Below are 17806 nucleotides of genomic sequence, written 5' to 3' on the forward strand. Positions count from 1 at the left end.
ATTGCATAACAATGAAAAAGTTTTACCTTTCAAGGAGAAGAGTGAATGGGGAGGAGGGGTGGGCAGGAAGAAAAGTGCAACAATGAATGAATGGAAATCCTAAGTCTCTGTAAACTTTCATTTAAATGAATAAAAAAATAAATAAATAAAGGGGGGGAACCAGAATTGCCACCCAAACAGATAATATGCACATCATGTTTACTGCTGCATTACTCACAATGGCAAAGATGGAAGCAACCCAAGTGCTCATCAACAAATGAATTAATAGGAAAAACTATATTCACATGATAGAATACTGTGCAGCACTGAAAAACCATGAACTTGTAAAATATTACACAACATGGGTGTCCTGGGAGGACATTATGCTGAGTGAAATATCTCGGTCAAAATGAAGCACGACTGACATGGTGGGTTAGGAGGAAACTAGGAAAAGAGTGGATAGATGATAAACACTGCATTGGAACAATGAAGGAAAAATCTGTTTAAAAGAAATATATGATTAGGCATTATTTATATGACAACAGTCCAGAATAAGAGGTGCACAGCAAAGTGAACTCAGGGGTGGGGAAGAAGGAGAAAATTATGCAACAATTAATTTTTTTTAAAGTGAACTGGGGGGAGGGAGGGAAAAGTGCAACAACAACTGAATGAAAATCCAACTTTTCTGTAAACTTTTGTTAAGATCACAATTTAAAAAAATTTTTTAATATCCAGTTGCACTGTAGCTCAAAGTATAAGCAAGAGACTTTATCTACATTTCTCTAAGACTAGATGAGAAGAAATTGAGTGAGTGTGTGTGGATGGGAGGTGACATGGCAGCAGCTTCTGTCCCAACACCACAGTCTAAGAGGTAGAAGGGTCCTACACAAAGTGAGGGAAACAAAGCCCACCGCCATCTCTTCTGACTCAGAGACCCTCCAGTGGTTTTCCTCGGTGGGTTTCCTCAGTGGGTTTACAAGGCTGTATACACTGTACATCTTTATGGGAGGAGAGTTTCTCCCACAGCTAGTGGCCTAAACCCACCCAAGTTTGGTGAGCAAATCAGTAGTACCAGGGCTCCTTGGCAAAAGGCCAGAAGCATGTCCAGCTTTGAATACTAGCCACTTTTTTGTTTTTCACCTCATTCTATCATATGACACACCCCAACCTGGCACTATTTCCCAGCCCAGGTACTGGGCATAAACTTGAGCTTTCTGGGAAGTACTGTTCAGGCTGTGCCAGACACATGGATAGATACATGGGGAAATCTATCTGCATTAGACCCAACATTGTTTCGCTGAAATTATTACATTCAGTCATGTTCAAGTTAGGTCAGGCAAGAAAGTAGGTGGACACTTAACCATACACAAACCAGTCACTGTTTGGTGAGTTGACCCAAAAAATAATGGCCACTGCTAAACAAACAGCAGCAGCAATTTGGTGACAAGGCTTACATGACAGAAACCTCTGAAGTTAATACCCAGCCTCTCTCAGGGAGTGGGGAGCTACATTAAAGCAATTTCTCTGAGTAGTGATAACAGATAACATGAACCAAGACAAGAAACCATTTTTAATCAATTCCATGTCTAACAATAGCATACCAAGCGCTGAAAATTATCAAGTGAATCTTACTGTCTGTCTATCAGTAAATATTTCAACGGCTCTATCAATTTCCTAGGAATGGGTTACACTACTCCGAATCCTTGGAGTATATCATTCTTTTCTAGGTTGGGTGAATGTTAAAATGAATTCCCTTAGACCAGCTGGTTAGAGTAACACATCGTGGCTAAGGTAAAGGTCTCCAAGTCTCCCCATGTAGGTTTGCTCTATTCCTGGAGACAGTTTAATACTAACTAGAAGCCATGAAGCTAATATATTGAGGATTATAGGAAAGCCTGGTTAAAATGTATACACAGAGTAAAGCAAATCCACCATAAAGACTGTAGGGGGAAATCCTGAAATGTTAAGAGGGGAAGGACACAACTTTACTCAAGGAGCAATATAAGAAGAGGTGATGAGTCAGTTCATCAATCTCCTGGTCTGTCACAAGAGCTAAAGATTGTGGGAAGTGTGCCGTGTCAGGACGTAGAAGTCGCTCATCTTTTCCAAAGGAAAAGCTATCTATTTATAATGTCTCCCTAAGTCTTTGATTTTCTCATGGAAATGTTCACAAGTCACAGGCAGGAGGACAAGATGGCAGTTAGCAATCGTTTCACATAATACAGTGAAAGGGTAATGGATGAGGAATGAGGCAGCCTGGCTTCTGGTTCTGGCTCCGATGTCAGAACGACTTTACCAGGAGTAAAGTGAAAAATAGGAAATTGGGATATATGTTCTCACAGGCCTCTTATAACGGCAAGTGTAAGTAATACACATGTTGTTGTTCTTGTTCTTGCTGTTGTTGTTGTTACGTGCCATCGAGTTGCTTGCGACTCATAGCAACCCTATGTACAAGAGCCTTAAACAACATTCTATCCTGTGCCAACCTTGCTATCTCAAACACACTCATTCCCACCACACCACTCACAGAATCAATACATCCCATTGAGGGTCTTCCTCTCCTGCGCCGTCCATCCACTGTCGCAAACATGATGTCCCTCTCCAAGGACCAGTCCCTCCTTGCAACATGCCCAAAGTATGTCAGACAAAGCTTTAGAATCCTTGACTCCAAGGAGCATTCTGGCTTCACCCTCTCCAGGACAAACCTGTTTGTTCTCCTAGCAGTCCATGGTATATTCAACACTCTTCTCCAGCACCACAGCTCAAAGGCATCAATTCTCTTTCTATCATACCTATTCACTGTCCAACTCTCCAATGCATAGCACATAATTGCAAAGACTATAGCCTGGATCAGGCGCACCTTAGTCTCCAGCCTGACGTTGTTGTTCTTCAATTCTCTTGAGAGGTCCCTCACAGCTGACTTTCCCAGTGCAATTTGTCTCCTGATTTCCTGGCTGCTGTTACAAAGAGTGTTGACTGTGGAACCAAGTAAACTAAAACTGTTAACTATCTCAATCTCTTCACCATCCATATGATGCTGCCAATCAACCCAGTGGTGAGAATCTTTGTCTTCTTGACATTGAGCTTCAATCCATATAGGAAGCTGCAGTCCTTGACCTTCTGCAGCAAGCGCTTCAGGTCCTCCTCAATTTCAGCAAGCAGGGTTGTGTCATCCACACAAGACAGGTTGTTGATGACTCTTCCGCCAATCCTGATGCCATCCTGCTATTTAATCCTCACAACTCCACAGTAATGTTGTAATCAGTTACTCTAGTCAACAGATTTTTTAAAAGTAAGCATAACCACCTGAGCCCTATAATAACTTCAGTAAAGGTAATAAATGTAATCTGGAAGTAGTAGCATTGAGTTATAAATTCAGGTCTGATGGTTTCAAAGCCACTGCTACTTCAACCTCAACGCGACCTCTGGATGTGACTCTGGTTGTTGTTTTTGTTATGTTCCATTGAGTCACTTGCAACTCATAGTGACCCCATGTCCAAGAGCCCTAAACCCTGTTCTATCCTGTGCCAAGGGTCTTCTTCTGTCCCTCCACTCTCCCAAGCATGACGTCCCTCTCCCAGAATTGGTCCCTCCTTGCAACATGTCCAAAGTATGTCAGATGAAGCTTCAGAATCCTTGCCTCCAAGGAGTAGGCCAGCTTCACCCTCTCCAAGACAAACCTGTTTGTACTTCTAGCAGTCCACCTAAGTTGTGATTCTTAGGTCAGAGAACTTTAAAATGGTCAGAAAAGTTAAAAAAAGAAAGTAAGTCAAAATATGAACTGTTAAGAATGACATCATTGTTGCTATGTACCACTGGGCTGTAACTGACCCTCAAGCTGGTTTTCCGAGGCAGTAAGTCAGATGGGAGGAGACTGTCCATCTTTCTCCCACGAGGAGACCATCCGTCTTCCTCCCGCTGAGCAGCTGATACATTCATACTACGTGCTCTGGGTTGGCAGTGCAACTCCTCACCACTAAGGAGCTCCCTTCCAAGAATCACATTAGCTCCTTAAAAGGAGAGAGAGAAAGAGAGCAGGGAAGAAGGAGAAGATGGAGTGCAGTTGACCAGAGCCGAGATAAACTATGTGGTATAAAATACAGATCCAAAGTGTTATATAGCCCATATTATTCTGCAGAGACTTCAAAACCATTAAACTGTCCCTGTGAATACACTTGCTGTAGAAGGTATGAGGAAATGAGGAAACAGCAACTCTCCTCTCCTGCACTGCTGGTAAGAGTCAACATGCATAATTCAGCATTAAATTAGCAAGATTAAAGATGCATACACACTTTGATTCAGCTACTCTACTTGTTAGAATTTATTTGTATATTTATACTCCAAAGTTATAAAAACAAGGATGTTTGTTGTTGTTAGGTGCCATCGTCGCCTGCGACTCATAGCGACCCTATGTACAACGGCCCTAAACCCTGCTCTATTCTGTGACAATCTCACTGTCTCCGATACACCTGCCCCCATTACCCCAGTCACTGAACCAACCCATCTCATCGAGGGTCTTCCTCTCCTGCACTGTCCCTCCACCCTCCCAAGCATGACGTCCCTCTCCATGGACTGGTCCCTCCTTGCAACATGTCTAAAGTATGTCAGATGAAAAACTGGAAATAATTTAAACATCTACTAGCTACATTTATTGGTAAATGTATGAACTAAATACATTTTTATATACCCAGCTCAAACTCAATACCCTATTAAAGAAGATCAAGACAGAACTTCCATATGTATTAATATGAAATATTCTCTGAGTTCCATTATTAAATAAATAAGGTCCTGAACAGTGTTTGTTTGTTTAATTGGGGGGGGGCTTTTTTTGTATAGCATTCTTAGATTTGTGAAAATATACACAAATCTATATTTGACTGTGTCTGTATGCATATGTGTCTATCTATGGTGTATGCATACATAAAACTACATATGTATGGATATATATATATACATACATACATTGGGAGGGGAAGAGAGACTTTAAGAACTCACAAAAATCTGGTATCAGAAGCTGCTTTAGAGAAAAAGCATAGAAAACTGAAGAAGGGCAGAGAAAAGAGATTTTTTCACTATATGCCCTTAAAAGCGCTTTGAAATTTTTGCTTTTCACATGAGTTACTCATTCAAGAAAATTAAATAGAAACAATGACAAGAATGAGTAACAGACAAAATTATGTCTGTGTGACCTCACATACACGCACCTCCCTGAAACAGTATCCACCTACAGCTCTGTCCGTGTCCACTGGCTCTTCTCTATAAATTCTCCCCAGGTTCAGAGGTTTCCCTGGCTTGGCATGCTTCTTCTTATAGTAACAAATATTTTACTTTAACATAAAGCACAATTTTAGTCAATTTTTCAAAAGACAACTTCTTCCCACAGCCAGCCAGGACTCACCCACTCCAAACACTGCTACCTCTTTCCTTATTAGAGCCCCCACTAAAAAAGTGCCCTGGATTACGTATTTATAATTACAGTTACTATTCTACCAGTTCATTAGCCTCCAGAGAGGACTGCTACTCCAGCGGGGACCAATTTCCTCACTGCTCTACTAGGGTCAAGAACTGCAAAAGGAGACTGCCCTCCCCAGACAGCATCTGGCCTCATCAAAGACTGCCCAAGAGGTTGGTAATAGGCCATGCATTCCTGAGGAATTAGTGCCCCCTGGTGTCACTTAGAAAAAGCTACAAGTGCCTTGCCTTTAAATCACTCAAAAACTCATTGCCATAGAGTGGGAATCACCTCATAGGTGACCCTCCAGAAGGTATTCAGAGGCTATAAATCACATAGGAAGAAACTGTCCTATGGATCGCTCAGCTGGTGGATTCAAACTGCCTGCCTTTGGGTTGGCAGCGCAACTCCATACATACTAGGCTTTCAGAGTACAATTTTATACAGTATATCTAAAACAGGCTGGAAAATCCCAGAAGAAATTCAATTCAACAAATGTGAATTTAGTTACCACTAAATGATAACTGTGTTGCTGAAACTTGTAAATACAAAAATTAATAAGAAGGAAAATAGTTACTCAGTTCTAGTTTTCCTGGGTTCCAGATCAAAAATAAGTATCAGATACTAGTTTCACAACAAGTTCTTTTTCTTTTAATATGTGTGTGTGTGTGTGTGTGTGTGTGTGTGTGTGTGTGTGTGTGTGTGTGTGTGTGTGTGTACCGTCAAATTGGATCTGATTGGTACAGGAGGAGATTGTCCCTCCTTTTCCAGCAAAGGTTCTGGTGGATTCAAGGTGCACACCTCTGGGTTTGCAGTGCAGCTTCTCGCCACTAGGCCACCAAAGCGCTCTCTCACAAGTTCTTATCTAGTCCACCAATGCCAAAGGCTCACACTACCTCTGGGAGAGCAAATATAGGAGATAAGAAATGACGCTCACTGTGTTCTGATCCCTCTGCTGAAAAACCTCCACCCTTCAGCCTTGCATGGAAGACCCTGTATCCAAGTTCTACTGACTGAAACAAGGCCTGTTTATTGGGGGGGGGGGGGAACAGAAGGATTCAGGCAGCAGTAAGACTTGACGCTTATTTTTATGAATTTCACATTATTCTCGCACTGGTTCGTGCTCATCTTCTCCACATTGTGGCTGTATGTGTGCTGCCAAATAACAGCCATAAATTCTTCTCTCTCTCTCTCTCTCCTTTCTTGTTGTGTACCATCAAATCAGATCTCACTGGTACAGGAGGAGCTTGCCCCTCCTTCTCCTCTCTCTCTCCTTTCTTGTTGTGTACCATCAAATCAGATCTCACTGGTACAGGAGGAGCTTGCCCCTCCTTCTCCAATGGCACATCTGGTGGACACGAACCACATACCTTCGGGATTGTAGTACAGCTTCTTGCCACTAGGCCACCAGAGATCCCGTAAACTCATTTTATTTAAGTTTTTATTTAATTTTATTATTTTGTGTGTGTGTGCCATCACATCGGATCTGACTGGTACAGGAGGAGACTGCCCCTCCTTCTCCAGCAGAGCATATGGTGGATTCGAACCACATACCTCTGGGATTACAGTGCAGCTTCTTGCCGCTAGGCCACCAGAGCTCGCCCCCATAAATTCCTTTTTTTTAACATAACACATCTGGTTTTTTATTTTAAGGAATGAGTACCTCCTTGATGGTTTCAATCAATCTTTCATATATAAATATATATTGGTTTTCATAAGTTGACTGTACTCTGTCTCACAAGGATGAATACTACATAATTTTTTGTTGTTGTTTGGTTGGTTTTCGGGGGTTTTTTATTAAATTTTGTTAATTTTAATGAACATTTACAGAGATTTTGGATTTCCATTCATTCATTGTTGCACTATTTTCTCTAAGTAAACTAATTTTTAATATCCACTTTCAATGAACTAGTTTCAATAATAGGTGCTGTCATATATATTGCTTTAAATCAGGCCTTGAAAATGGGCTTAAACCAGACCAGATTAGGGGCAAAATAGCAGCTTTATGCAAGTAGGGTAGATTAAAAAGGTTTCCTTTGATGCAAAAGATACACTGAAGTCCTAACCTCTCTCTCCTCCCTCCATCTGTGAGTGACTTTATTTGGAAATCTAGTCTTTTCAGCTGTAATGAAGTTAAGAGGTCATACTACATGAAAGTCTCACAAGACAAGGAAAAGTTGGGTACAGAGAGACAGAAACTGACAAAGGCACATAAAGGGGGGAAACGGCCACATGGAGATGAAGCCATAAACCAAGAAATGCCAGCAACTACCAGAAACTAGAAGAGACATTGAAGGATTCTTCCTCAGAGCCTTCTGAGTGACCACCGCCCTGCTGTCACTGAGTTCACATGTCTAGCCTTCAGAGTTCTTAGAACAAATTTCTATGTTTATAGAAGACCCATCTGTGGTAATTTGTTATGGCAGTCCTAGGATGAAAAAGGGAGTTCTGGTGGCTTAGTGGCAAGAAGCTGCACTGCAATTCTGAAAGGCACGTGGTTCAAGGCCACCAGCCGCTCACAGGCGAACGGGCAATCTCCTCCAGTGCAATTAACTGCCTCTGAAAACCCACCAGAGAGTCAGCTATGGGTCAGTTCCGACTCGACAGCACACAACAAAAACAACAGGATGAAAAGGTAAAGCACATTAAATCTCAGTTCCCTATTCCAAAAAGTAGATCAAATACTTATCTTTCAGGATTGCTATGGAGACTGCTAAAAAGTGTTCAGAAAGTACTTAACACGAGCACATACTCCACCCTTCTAACAGAACAATCTTGACTAAGCACAAATTAAACTCCTGTTTAAAGTTTTCCATTGCTCCCTGTTGCTACCTTTGGGGTAAAACCCAAGCGCATCAGAATCTTTTCAAAAATGGCTACTGCCTACTTCTTTTCTTGTGATTTTCTGTCTGTATTGCAGCTACAAAGTTCCCAAACATGTCCCACACTTACACATCTCCATGCATTTCAAAATGCATACTCCATGCCTTTCAAATGCATTCTACCTGGTTGCTGATTTTCAATAAATAAGAATAATAAAGATACATACATATATTCTAGAATGATCTTTTAATCTGTTTGCTCGCAACTATTTCCTACTCATATTCTAAAGGGAGCTCTGGTGGCTGAGTGGTAAGGAGTCACGCTGCCAACCCAAAGGTACACAGTCTGAACCCACCAGCTACTCTGTGGGAGAAAGATGGGAAATCTGCCATGCAACTCACTGCCTCTGAAAACCCGCTGGAGGGTCTGCTAAGGCTCGATTCCAAACAATCTCAGTACACACATCTCCAAAACCCAGCTCAGAAACCATCTCCTGAAAGAGACCTTCTCTTCTACTCAGTCTCCTCTCTCCTTCCATCCTAGATCCATCTCAGTCAAAGATTATGTCCTATTTATTTTCTCATTAGATTATGAACTGCAGAAAGAAGTTCTACTTTTAGATCTGGGCCCCCAATAATTAGCATACATTGTTGTTGCTGTGCATCGTAGGTTAATTCCTACTCATAGTGATCTATAGGACAGAAGAGAATTGTTTTCTAGGATTTGCTGGGCTACGTAATCTTTATGGGAGCAGACATTCAGTTCTTTTCTCCCTTGGAGCAGCTGGGTTCAAAACAACAGCTCTTTAGTTAGCAGCCAAGGGTTTCACTATTGGACCACCTGGGGTCCTTTAATTAGCATATACACCTAACTGTCCATGTGTTATCTTGGGGAATGATTTGCATGTGGCTAATTACTTTATGGCTTTGGTGTGTAATGCTTGTTTGTTTGGTCTTACGAGTGTAGCATTTGTCTGTCAGTCTGCTGTACTGGTGTAACTTGTAGGTTGCTGTGACACTGGAAGTTATGTCACTGGTGTCTCAAATGCCAGAAGGGTCACCCATGGCAGACAGGTTGCATCAGAGATCCTAGATTAAGACAGATTAGGAAGCAGGCTTAGCCATCCACTTTCAAAATAAAAGACTTTTGAAAACCCTACAAACAATAGAGGAATGTCAATAGCTATAGTCTTAGAGGTAGAGCCCAGATGAGAAGTCACAGGAGAAACAGCTGCAAACAATCATTAATAATTGCAACAATGAATGTAAAAGTAGAAAGTCAGTGAAAGAAAAGAAGACCCTCAATGAGATGGCTTGACATGGTGACTGCAGCAATGGGCTCAAGTCTGTCAGAGATGATGAGGATGGCACAGGAGAGGACAGAGTTCAGGTGTGCTGTTCACAGGATCACTATAAGTAGTACTCAACCTGACAGCATCTACCAACAAAAGATGCTTATAAATGAAAGTGGGACGATGAATAAGGAAGACAGAAGTGATGCCTTTAAATTGTAGTGTGGGAGAAGAGTACTGAATATCTCACAGACTGCCAAAAGACATAAGTCTGTCTTACAGAAGTGCAACCAGGATGCTCCTCAGGAAAAGGATGGTGAAACTGCATCTCACAGACTTTGTACATGTTGTCAGGAGAGGCCAGTCTTTGGAAAAGGACAGCATGCTTGGAAAGGCAGAAAGTCAAAGAAAGAGAAGAAGACTCTCAACAAGATGGATTGATAGTGACAGTAACAATGAACTTGAGCACATCAGAGGTGTTAAAGATGGTGCAGCTTAGGGCATGGCTCAGACATGTCATTCATAGGGTTAAACAACAGATATCTAATAATGGGAACTCTGGTGGCCTAGAGGTAAGAAGCTGCCATGTCAAACCAAAAGGCATGTGGTTCAAATCCACCAGCTGTTCCAAAAGAGAAAGATGGGCAATTTCTTCCTGTGTCTATGGCCTATGAAAACCCACTGGAGGGACAACCATGAGTCAGTTCAAACTCAACACATACAACAACAGGTGGCCGAGTGGGTAAGGAGTTGTGTACTACTGCCAACCTGAAGAAAGAGGTTCAAATCCACCAGATGCCCTGAAGGGAAAAGATGAGGAGCCTCCTCCCACATGATTTATGGTCTCAGAAAACCTGCCACAGGCTCAGCTCTGAGTTGGTTCTGACTCAATGGCAACAAAGGGGTTTTTTAGATGCTTACCAAAAGCCGAATAAATAAATACATTACAAATAAAGACACAACAGAGTGTATAGACTTAAACCACACTAGCTTTGGAGAGAGAAAAAATAAGTCAATAATTCTTTTTTTGTCTTGTTTGCTGTTGTTGCTGTTAAGTGGCGTCAAGTCGTAGGCGACTCATAGTGACCTTATGAAGGAGAGTCCTCAACACTTGTGTGACTTTCATCCTCTCTCCAGGTTCACAGGGTTTCCGGAGGCAAGCTATCACGGAAGTGGATGCCACTCCTGCTTCCAAGCTTGTTTTAATCGGGGAGCGCCACCAAACACTGCCCGCCATGTGTAACCATAAACACATTTGACACATCAGTATCTCAATGTTCAGCTTCACAGCAACAAGTTACCTCTGTACGGCAAGTGGACAGACCAGGGCTATATGACCTTTGTCTTGTTTAGTAGAGGAAATTTTTCAAGCAAAGAATTTTAAATGGAGCCTATGGGGGGGGGGGGGACAAAGTAGCCTCCACTCTGGTATATATTCCAGTCATACTTACCAGGGAAGGATTTGCTAGGGTGCAGTGGAAATTCCAATAGAAAGGGAGGCCAGAGAGCTCGCTCCGCACCCGGACTATCAATGCGTCTGCCACATGCTCACAGGAGAAGGCGGCTTCACTAGGAGGGGCAGCGTCCTTCAATAACGGGCAAAGCAGATCTTCCAAATGCCGGAGGAAAGCTTCAGGAGGCGCAGTCAGGCGTTTGTTCAGCTCCTGAGGAAACAGCAGGAATTGCAAAGACTGGGTGAGTATGCTAAAAGGACACTGGGGGTCTCCTAAGTAACAGCAAAGGAACACTGTGGTTAACTGAAGATAACAGGCATGAAGGGAAGAGAAAGGAAGATCAAAACATGCACATGCACAACCATTAGGAGAGATCTCCGCTTCAGGAAGAAATACCAGGACATGAAACGGAATTGGCTCAACCTGATTCAACCTTCCTTGGCAACCTAGAAGCCAAGAGGCTGGTTTATTTGAATATTCCCTGCCCTTCACCAGAAAAAAAAATTATATCCACCACCCTCAGTATTTGGGGGAGCTCTGGCGACTTAGCAGTAAGAAGCTGTGCTGCCAAGACAAAGGTACACGGTTTGAACCCACCAGCTGCTTTTTAGGAGAAAGTGAGGCAATCAACTCCCGGGCAAATTAACTGCCTCTGAAAACCGGTTGGAGGATCAGCTATGGGCCGGTTCCGCCCCGATGGTACACTACCACTAACCAACCCCCAGTCTTTCACACTTACCTTGGCCCGATGGCTTACTACACGAGTGTCCACCTGTTCGTGCCACACTTGTTGAAGATCAGAAACAAGCAAAGTGTAGCCATGTGTGGTGATATAAGCCTTGGCCAAGAGGGAGTTCTCAGCAAGCTGGAGCCACGCCCACGGCTGCAGCCTCAGGCCTTGTTCCAATTCTTCCATCTGCAGGAGGATCTTAATTTAGCAAAAGCCCTTAATTTAGCAAAAGGACACTGCTCAGAGAGCTCTGTATCAAGTCAAGTCTTGTGCAAGTCCTCCCTGATCAAACAGAAGGCATGGATTCAAGTTCTCCCCATTACACTGGAGAGTTGACTCTGACTCACAGTGACCCCATGTGGCAGAGTGGAACTGCTCACAGGGTTTTCTGGGGAGCAAATTCTCAGGTGTTTCTCCTAAGGAGTAGGTGATGGTAGTGGTGGTGGTGGCCGTGTTAGGTGCCTTCAAATCAAGTACAACTCATAACGACCCTATTAACAGCCGACCTGAACTCGGCCTTATCCTCACCTCTGACACACCAGAGCCCACTGCTGAAGTCACCATGTCAGTCTTTCTCAATAGGGGTAATCTTCTCCTTCACTCATCTTCTATCTCTCCAAATATGATGTCTCTAAGAATAACCTCACCTAGCTACATGTCCAAAGTATGAAAATTGAAACTTCCCCATCTTAGCCTCCAAGGAGCACTCTGGCTGCATTTTTTCCCAAGATATATGTTTCTTCTTTTGGCAGTCCATGAGATATTCAGTACTCTTGTCCAACACCATAACTCAAAGGCATCAATTTTTCTCCTGTCATCCTTATTCATTGTCCAGCTCTCTGATGAATAGCATATGATTGAGAAGACCAGGGCCTGAGTCAGGCACACCTTAGTCATCAAACTGACATCCTTGCTCTTCATAATTTTGAAGACGTCCCAGGAGCAGGTAAGTGGATTCTAATCTCCAATTATTCATTCAGTAGCCAGTTAGCAGCCAATTCCTTAATTGCTGCACCACCAGGACTTCTTGACCATCACCAACTTACTACCTCTTAACCACTGTGAATCTACTGGAACTTTACAGGGTTTTTTCCCACCTCAGAAGACAGGAAAATCTCTTTCTTTTATATTGTCTAAGCATCCACAATTAATACCCTTAGTACCAGCAGTCAGGAAATCAGGAGACATATTACATCGAGAGAGTCTGCAGTTAGGAATTTCTCCAAATTATTGAGGAGTAATCATGTCAGTCTGAGGACTAAGGTGCATCTGATTCAGGCCATGTGGTCTTTCTGAACACTTGCTATGCATCTGAGAGCTGCACTATGAATAAGGATGACAGAAAAATAACTGATCTCTTTGAACTGTGGCGTTGGAAAAGAACAAACAAACGTGTTAGAGAGGGTACAGCAAGAGTGCTCTTTGGAGGCAAAGATGATGAGGCTCCACTTCACATATGTTACTAGGAGGGGCTGTTCCTTGGAGAGGGACATGATGCTTGGAAAGGTAAAGGGTTGGTGAAGGAAAGGAAGACCCTCAAACGGGTCGACTGACACAGAGCTCGGCATAATGAGCTCTAACGTGTCAGGAAGGGTGAAGGTGGCACAGGATCGGACAGGGTTCAGATCTGTTTGTTGTTCATAGGGTCTCTACGGGTCATACTCAACTTGATGAAACCTAACAACAACAAATTAAGTTCCCAGAAAGTAGAAAAATATCTTTTTTTTATATTGTCTAGCATCATCATAATTATATGTGGAAAACTAAACCAATCTTACTATTATCTTTGCCGTGTTCCTAATATGTCAAAGCTATCCATTCCCAGAACTTCTAGAGAAAAGCGAGCGATCTTATCTTATACAATGCAAATCATAAATGTCACAGGCAGAAAATACAAATTCTTTTATAAATCTCTAAAAACAAAACTCTAGAAGTTCTCTGGACTTGGGGGTGAAGGAGACGGTTAAAAAGGAGTTCTTAATCTAGATGTGAGATTAGCGTAGATCTCCTGAAATTATGAACAAGATCTGTGTGCACAAATGGATTCATTTCAGGAGGCAGGGACTCATGTATTCTTCCTCGTGTGTGCCATCAAGTCGGAACCGACTCATAGCTGGCCCTCTAATATGGTTCCAAAGGTTATAAATTGGACAGGAGGAGATTGCCCAAGTTTGTCCTGTGAAGCAGCTGATGGGTTTGAACTCCTTCCACTAAGCTAATAACTCCCTAGTTTTCAGTCAATTCACAAAGGGATCAGTGACACACACACAATCCACACCATACTAATAAGCTCTGTGTCTAGGGGAAAATAGTAAAATCCCAAATCTCATTTCTGCAAGAACTTGAATGACTAGGAAATCATGCATTAAAAGGCACTGCACATCAGAGTTAGACATTGAATTAACTTCCACGTCAACCCTCAACGCCTTGCTACCACCAATGATATGCCTGACTGCATATCCTGAAAGTTCTGAAAATCAACTTTCCTACACCAACAGCTAAAGTCTAACCACAGTCTAGCAGATGTTCAGTTACTATAGATGCATGACTGCAAAGTGGATCATTTTTCCTGTGGGATTTTAAAAAGTGGCATTTCTTGTATTGTTCCAGCCGATAAATACAACATGAAGGAAAGGAAATGCTGAGAGGGGAAATCTTAGAATATAAAGAAAAGAATAAAATTCCTTTAACATTCGATTAGCTTCACTTTGTTCTTCCAATCATATTTCAATATTCTTTTAACTGTATATGCTAGTCCTTGAGGCTTTGTGGCTTGGTGTCTTAGCTTAATCTGGAGTCACTAACAAGTGAAATGTAAATATTCTATAGATTTATTTCTTCTTTTCTTGTTGTGTACCATCAAATCGGATCCAACTCCAGCAGAGCGTCTCGTGGATTTGAACTGCGCAACTTTGGGTATACTATGATTTTTATTTGCAGCAGTTGCAAAACCTTGTTTGGCGGATGGACTTTCAACTGCATTTCCCACATGCTGTTCCTACAGGCAGAGAGTTCATGGAATGATTAAGCTAGTCCTCAAGAGCGTGTGTGTCCATGCTACCAAAGGGCACAGTTGCAAGTAAGCAGTCAAGCCCTTTCATCTCCCTTGTAGGCTGTCAGTCACTCTGGTAACATAGTGGTAAAAAATCGCACTGCCTACCCGAACATACACAGTTCAAATCCACTAGCTGCTCTGTGGAGAAAGATGGGCAATCTCTTTCTATACTTAACTACCTCTGAAAACCCTCTGGAGGGTCAGATATGAGTCAGTTCTGGCTCGATGGTACACAACAACTCTTATGTCATAAAATCGCTCTGGTGGCCCTAGGGAGTTTTGCACTACTATCCAAAGACCACACCGCTATGGGGGTTCAAATCCACAAACTGCTACTAAGAAGAAAGGTAAACAATCTCCTCCCATGTGATCAGAGCCTCTGAAAACCTGGTTCCAACTCGACAAGCAATGAGTTGTTGTTGATTTAAGCCCATCACTTAAGAAATTGAGAAAACATAGAAACACAGATTCTGCAGACTTTGGGGGCTCGAGGGAGAGGATTAAAATGTTGCCAAGTTACACAGAGAAGAAGAGAACCAACTATCCCACGGACTGCCAAAAAAACAAGACTGGTATTTCTTGGGAAAAGTGCAACCAGAGTGCTCCTTACAGGCAAGGATGGTGAAACTTCATCTCACACACTTTGGGCATGTTATTAGGAGAGGCTATTTCAGGAGGCTGGGCTGTATGAGAAGGAATGTGGCATCAGGATTGGAAGAAGATTCATCAATAACCTGCATTACGCAGATGACAAACCCTGCTTGCTGAAACTAAGGAGGACCTGAAGCGCTTGCTGCAGAAGATCAAAGACTGCAGCTTCCAATATGGGTTGAGGCGCAACATCAAGAAAACAAAGATTCTCAACACTGAACCTATTGGCAACATCAAGATAGATGACGAAGAGATTGAGATTGTTAACAGCTTTAGTTTGCTTGGCTCTACAATCAAAACTCTTGGTACCAGCAGACAGGAAATCAAGAGACAAACTGCAATGGGGAAGCTGGCCGTCAGTGACCTCTCCAGAGTACTGAAGAGCAACACCACCAGTCTGGAGACTAAGTGCATCTGATCCAGGCCATAGTCTTCGTAGTTGCTTGCTATGTGTCAGAGAGCTGGACCATGACTAGGGATGATAGAAAGAGAATTGATGCTTTTGAGCTGTGGTGCTGGAGAAGAGTGTTCTGCCAGGAGAACAAACAGGTTCATCCTAGAGAAGGTGAAGTCAAGCTATTCCTTAGAGGCAAGCAAAGATTCTGAGGCTTCATCTGACATACTTTGGTCATGTTGCACGGAGGGACCAGTCCTTAGAGAAGGACATCATATTTGAAAGGGTGGAGGGATGGAGAAAGAAGAGACCATCAATGAGATGGATTGATATAGTCACTGGGGTAATGAGGGTTGGTGTGTCAGAGACAGAAAAGTTGGCACAGGATAGAGCAGGCTTCGGGGCTGTATGTAGGGTCGCTATGAGTCCCAAGCAACTCGACAGCACATACCAACAACATTCCTTGGAGAGGGAAATCAAGGTATGACGAAAAAGCTTCGAAGACCCTCAACACAGTGACTACAGCAATGGGCTCAAATGTGTCAGAGATGGTGAACATGGCACTGAATTGGACAAGGTAATCTGTTGTTCGTAGAGTCGCTATTAGCCGTACTTGACTCGAAGTATCTAACAACGAACAACTTCCCCACCAAGACCTGTTCTAAGTTTGAGGCTCCTATATTTCATCCTTTCCCTCACTTCTAGGTCATCTTTAACAGTTACGTTAACTGGATTTATTCGCTTAATATTCTGAGTGGAGAGGGGTCCCTGAAGAGCAAACTGGGGGTAAGGTTGCCAAGAACCAGTGGTACCTAAGTCCTATCACTTGGCCTGGGGGCCCCTTCTGTCCCACGGGCAGTTCCTCCGACGCCCTGCAGAGGGCAGCAAGACCCCAGAGACCATCCCGCAGCGCCACGCCAGTCCCGCCCCCCGGAAGATGACGAACCCAGAGTCCCGCCCCACAGCCCCACCCAAGGGCCGCTTCTGACGTCGTTTCCATTCGCCCTCGCTAGGAGGCGCCTCGCCATCTGCCTCTCCATTTCTACAACACCAGCTACACTGAGGCGTAGATCAGAACCTTCAAGAGGTTCACAAAGCTGATAAACAGCAGGCCGGCCACACCACTCAGAACACCAGGCAAACGGCCTCACGCCAGCCTCAAGCCCCGCCCGGCAGCCAGGAGTCACACTGCGCACGCGCAGCACGCGCGGCCACGCCCACCCTCGGAGGCCTCTCCCAGGACCCTGGGCGCGCGCGCGGTCCCTGCTGGGAGAGAGCGCCAGTGCGGGCCCGGCCCACAAGGCTGGACAGCAACCCGCGGCCGAGCCCCGACCCCCGGCCCCGGTCCTGACTCGGATCCGACCCCACCTACCGCGAGCGGCTCCACAGCTCCCACCGTCCCCGCAACAGCCGCCTGTGCAAACCGAAAGGCCTAGGGTGGAGGCTAACTCCCCTGCCCCCCCAACGCTGGAGGCGGGGCCTTGGGTCAGGGGGCGGGGCCCAGACTTGCTGTGGGCGGGGCTACTTTCCACTGAGCTGATAAAGGAAAGCTCAAAGCTGGCGGGTGCTTGCTGGGACCCCGGAAAGCAAGGAGAAAGTGCACACCCCACTATAGAGACAGTGTAGAGGTGCCCTTTAGTCACGTTAACGGGGCAGAAAGATTACTGAAGGGGGGTGTCGGAGAGGGATGGCCTAGTTTTGCATTAGTTTTTTTGTTTTAAATTTTATTAATTTTAATGAACATTTACAGAGATTTTGGGTTTTCATTCATTCATTGTTGCACTATTTTCTCCACCCTCCTCCCCAGTTGTTCTTCTTCCCCCGCCATCCGAATGTCTGTTTTAATTGTCCAGTTGTCACAGTGCTTGTCAAAGCCAGTTCTGATTAATCTTTGTCAGTGTGTCCCTTGCCATTCCCTATCACTCCTCCCTGAGAGAGACTTCACCCTGATTCATAAGGAAAAGGGGATGGCGTATT

At 43.8% G+C, this 17806-nt stretch overlaps 1 protein-coding gene across 1 annotated transcript in view; it reads right to left on the bottom strand.

The window, feature by feature from the left end:
- NHEJ1 (nonhomologous end-joining factor 1) overlaps positions 1-11915 on the bottom strand; it is a 160756-nt gene extending 148841 nt beyond the window's left edge. The window contains exons 1-2 of the mRNA XM_006890238.1: positions 11739-11915; positions 10997-11209 (exon numbers count right to left, since the gene is read on the bottom strand). Coding sequence (XP_006890300.1) covers positions 10997-11209; positions 11739-11915 — 390 coding nt within the window. The remainder of the gene's footprint in view (positions 1-10996; positions 11210-11738) is intronic.
- Between the last annotated feature and the right edge of the window lie 5891 nt (positions 11916-17806).

The sequence above is a fragment of the Elephantulus edwardii genome, unplaced genomic scaffold, assembly GCF_000299155.1.
Source record: "Elephantulus edwardii isolate Elephantulus edwardi_28Jun2011 unplaced genomic scaffold, EleEdw1.0 scaffold00087, whole genome shotgun sequence".
In the NCBI taxonomy this organism is placed as follows: domain Eukaryota; kingdom Metazoa; phylum Chordata; class Mammalia; order Macroscelidea; family Macroscelididae; genus Elephantulus; species Elephantulus edwardii.